This window comes from Arachis ipaensis, chromosome B09 (genome assembly GCF_000816755.2).
Source record: "Arachis ipaensis cultivar K30076 chromosome B09, Araip1.1, whole genome shotgun sequence".
Classification (NCBI taxonomy): Eukaryota; Viridiplantae; Streptophyta; class Magnoliopsida; order Fabales; family Fabaceae; genus Arachis; species Arachis ipaensis.
Genome location: NC_029793.2, coordinates 32348177 through 32352364, shown reverse-complemented (window position 1 = coordinate 32352364; position 4188 = coordinate 32348177). Strand labels below are relative to the sequence as shown.

Sequence of the window (4188 nt, the reverse complement as noted above, 5' to 3'; positions counted from 1 at the left end):
CTCAAAGGCTATGCTTTTCTGCACCAAGTGTTACGCTTTTGGCGTTTGGGAATAGGGTGCGCTTTTCAAGTGATGCTGTTCAGGACCAAAGGCTACGCTTTTCAGCTTCTATTTTTAACAGAATAGGCTACGCTTTTCAGCATTACTGCATCACCTGTAACACGTAGCCACATTGTATACCATGGCTACCCTTTATAAGTGTAGCCTTAGGTCCTTCTTTTTTGTATACCATAGCTACTGTATATAAGTGTAGCCTTAGATCCATCATTGCTTTTTTTTTTATTTTCTATATATATATCTTTGGTGCATTTCCTTATTTGAGAGTATGCTTCTAATAATCCTTGCATTACCTTCATGCCTCTGATTCTGCTTCAGAGGTGTTGAGCCAACAATTATTTTGGCTGAAAATGCTACATTAATCTACTCTAATAAACTATCTAAATCAAACTAAATCAGACTCCTGCACAATAAGAAACCCATCAAAATATGAAGTGATAGCATGATCATACATGATAAGTACTTTTTAGCATGATCATACATAATAAATTCACTATCTACAATTCCCAGTACAGATGCACAATTCTTTGACCATCTAAGAGAAACTAGTTATTGCTATTTTTTAAACACAAGATATTATTTCTTAACTTACTATTCACCTTCATGATGCTCAAATGAATGTGAAAACATTGGATATAGCACAGGTATTAGAAATGATGTCACACACACGCATACAAAGTAAGATTATAGATAGGACAAGTATTTAAGAATGGATATTTTATATGGTGCCAATACTAGACAATGATATAGCATTCATTGATAAAATTAGGATCCGGCCAACACATAAAGTAACATTCTTAAGGGGAATATGAAATCATCACAGCACCTCTTAAATAAAACAACAAAGTAGCACCAATCCACGGTTGAAGGGGAAGATGGAGGAAAAAGTGCTTTCATTCTCAGCTTAATCATGCAAATACAATACAAACAACATTTGTAACTATTGGAGTATCCAATGGAACGGTGAAATTAAAGCATCTGTTAATTAACCTAAGTGGACATTCGGCACCAAAACAACAGACATTTTTAAAGCATCCTTGCTTGCTAGCCAACCAAAATCAATTAAAAGAGCAAATTTCACGACCAATTATATCATGATTTATAAATGTCAATGCTATGAAACTGCGCCTCAACCAATCAAGCATAACGCATGCATCATCAATAACAAAAAGATACATGTGAATGTGCTTCTCATTGCACCCTCTCTTATAAAAAGGACAAGGCAATTTGTTCTCAATTAGAATCTCTTATATCACAGTAATTGGAATTTCAAAAAACATAAACATGAAACAATACAAACAAACTAACCAATCAAGGAAACCAAGATATAGAAATTGGCGTAAATTCTCACCTGAAGGAGTTCAGTAATGCTCCTCTGCCTACTCCCAAGAGCCAATCTGATCAGGCCATTGCCACCACCTCTGCTGCCCCACTCAACTACACCATTCCTCTGCTAAATTACAGTCTCCTCCTTCCCCTCAAACCCACCAGGCTGCACTGAGAATAAGGACCAATTATTTTGCATAAACACTTGCAGGTGAATAGTAAGTTAAAAATTAAAATTATTATAATTAACCAAAAATTCAGTTTTAAAATCATTTTTTAACCAAAAGGGTACCAAAAATTTTCAATCAATCCTACTTGAAAGACACAAGATTCTGCAAAACTACTATTTTTCAAACACAACATAATGATCAGAGAAATTAAGGCTATATACTTACATTTTTCAGCGAGAGCTTGTTGGGCAGTCCCTTGCAAAAGCCTAAAATACCCACAGTTGTTACAGCTTCCACCACCACCGCAGCTGTAGCAAGCACCATCACCACTGCCTCCTCCTCCTCTGTATCCACCACCACGCGCAATAACCGCGACCACCACTGCCATAACTCTTGAATGGCTCTTACAAAAAGCTTTTCCTACAAAAATTTAAATTCAAAATAAGCATGATTACAAGAAAGGCATCAAGCTGATATCCATTTACATAGAATCAGCTTCATAATCCACAATGCATTACAATTTCTAAGATTTGCATCAAAACTGAAGTTCATATTCTTTCTACAAAAGCATTGCAAACAGAAGTCTTTTATGGAAAATAGCACAACTCAAATTTTATTATTTTTATTACAACAATTATATTAAATCAAACATAGTAGAAACACACCAGCCAAGAAGAAACACCAGGCCATTCAGGATACAAATGAATACAAAAGTGCTTTTCCATCTAGGATTGGTGTAAATAGAAGCTGCAAAATGAATATGAATTTTAATAACAAAAATATAAAGCACCAAACCATGTTTTTAATTAATGCATGAAAATCAGTTCAATAGTTCATAGCCCCAGAAGTAAAGATAAGATATCCACATGTTTTCTTTTTCTCTAAATTTGCTTCGTCAAAATTCAAAATGTGGACATTGCTTTTACACACATCAACCTTGATATGTAGACTATTAATCACAATCCCAACAATTTCGATCAATGGCTTTGCAAGCTTAGCAAACATCAAAATACTCATTTCATTTGTGTCCCAATCTAAACCCAGTTTTAGGACTCGCTGTGAAATACCAAGAAAATGCTCATTTCATTTGTGTTTGAATCAAAACCTAATCATGTGAAATATTCTTAATAAAATATCTAAAACTACTATTTTTCAGGTTATAATATTAAAATGTGAAGGAAGTAAAACCTGATCAACGATAGTTGACCATCGCATCCCTTGAAGACCCACACTAGGAGGGCATGAACCCAATGAAAACTCCTGCAGCTCGACACTTTCCTACAGAATGATTTCCCTAGTTTAGCATGCACATATGAAATTTCCAGCACCTCTTGCTTCTGTTTATGCCAAACACAGAAAGGAATCATAACAAATTGAGAATCAGAAGGCGAAACCCCCAAAATTAAAAAACCTCCTTCCTCCTTTCGAGCTCCTCGGCGGGGGCACAGAATCCCGACGGTGGCAGAACGGTGACTGAAACAAGCCCTAGCAGTGGTGGTGGAGTTTCAGCGGCGACGGAGCACCTCCTTTTTCTCTCCTCCATCGCATTTCCTGTCATTGTCGAGCTCTCTCTCTTTGGCGCTCGACGACGATGGCGAAGTCGGCGGAGCCCTAGACGGCGTCGTCCTCTCTTTCCTTCCTTCCCTTCTCCTCTTTGATTTCTTCTCTCTTTTGTGTTTGTGTATATTGAGTGAGGATGAGAGTGTATGCTACACTGCTGCGTGACTAAGGGGGAAGGCCAAAAAATTTTTTTACTAAGTGTTTATTGAGGATTCTCATATTAGGAGACATTTTAAAAGCGCACCTGAAACAGAATAAATAAGCTACTCTTTAAAAGCGTTCCCTTTGATGAGAAAAGTGTATTCATAGATATTTAGATAAGGCTACGCTTTATAAGTGATTTTTATAATATCTAAGGAGACACTTTTCAAGTGATGCCACAACTATGTTTCCTATTGTCATGTAAAAAAGTAACACGTTGAAAAGCGTAGCCTATTTTATGAATAGGCTACGCTTTGCAAATGTAGTTTAAAAAAAGTGTGGCTAAATGGGTATTTTTCTTGTAGTGTTTGTTTATTTTAGGTAGCATTTGGCGTAATTTGATAGAGTTTCTGCAGCACAAGAATCAAAGGAGATGGCAGCGAGGAGCGACGTGTACGCGTGATTTGAAGATTTGCACAACAACGCGTACGCGTGACCGACGCGTCCGCGTGACTCGCGAAAAAGACCATCGACACGTCAGTCACGCGTACGCGTGACATTAGCCACGTATAGAAAACGCAGAAAAATGCTGGGGGCGATTTCTGGGCTGTTTTGACCCAGTTTCCAGCCCAGAAAACACAGATTAGAAGCTGCAGAATGGACAAAACAAGTGGTCCCCACCCATCAACTGAAGACTTACTGATTATTCTGATTTAAATTAAAATATTATTTTTAGGAAAAGATATTATTTTAGTTTCAGAAATTTGAATTTAAAATTTATTAGGATTAGATATAAAAGGATCCCAATTAGTTAACAAGGGATACCACCACAACATTATTCTAATTCCAATTTACAATCCTAGTTTTCTACTCTGAACCATGAGCAACTAAACCTCCACTATTAAGATTAGGAGTTCTGTCTATTTGTATGGAT

General features: G+C 36.8%; 1 protein-coding gene across 8 annotated transcripts; it reads right to left on the bottom strand.

Moving 5' to 3' along the window:
* On the bottom strand, window positions 299–3339 carry LOC107619756. Of its 8 annotated transcripts, XR_002354130.1 has the most exons (6): window positions 2965–3339; window positions 2742–2831; window positions 2219–2300; window positions 1779–1973; window positions 1409–1554; window positions 305–460 (listed from the first exon to the last, which is right to left on the bottom strand). XR_002354130.1 is itself a non-coding variant. In XM_016322047.2 (4 exons), the coding sequence occupies exons 1-4, from the start codon at window positions 3109–3111 to the stop codon at window positions 1511–1513; spliced, it is 471 nt and encodes a 156-aa protein (XP_016177533.1). In that variant the 5' UTR covers window positions 3112–3338; the 3' UTR covers window positions 305–1510. The 8 variants fall into 8 exon arrangements, 2 of the variants coding, with proteins under 2 accessions (XP_016177533.1, XP_016177532.1); XR_002354128.1 differs by lacking the exon at window positions 2219–2300 and having other exon boundaries at window positions 299–366; window positions 1409–1549; window positions 2965–3338; XR_001615775.2 differs by lacking the exon at window positions 2219–2300 and having other exon boundaries at window positions 299–366; window positions 2965–3335.

Coding starts and splice junctions, on each gene's coding strand:
- LOC107619756 (XM_016322047.2), bottom strand. CDS start 3,111: ATGACAGGAAATGCGATGGAGGAGAGAAAAAGGAGGTGCTCCGTCGCC. Junction 1,974..2,741: donor GGTCAACTATCGTTGATCAG/GTTTTACTTCCT, acceptor AAATTTTTGTAG/GAAAAGCTTTTTGTAAGAGC. Junction 1,550..1,778: donor ACAAGCTCTCGCTGAAAAAT/GTAAGTATATAG, acceptor TTCTCAGTGCAG/CCTGGTGGGTTTGAGGGGAA.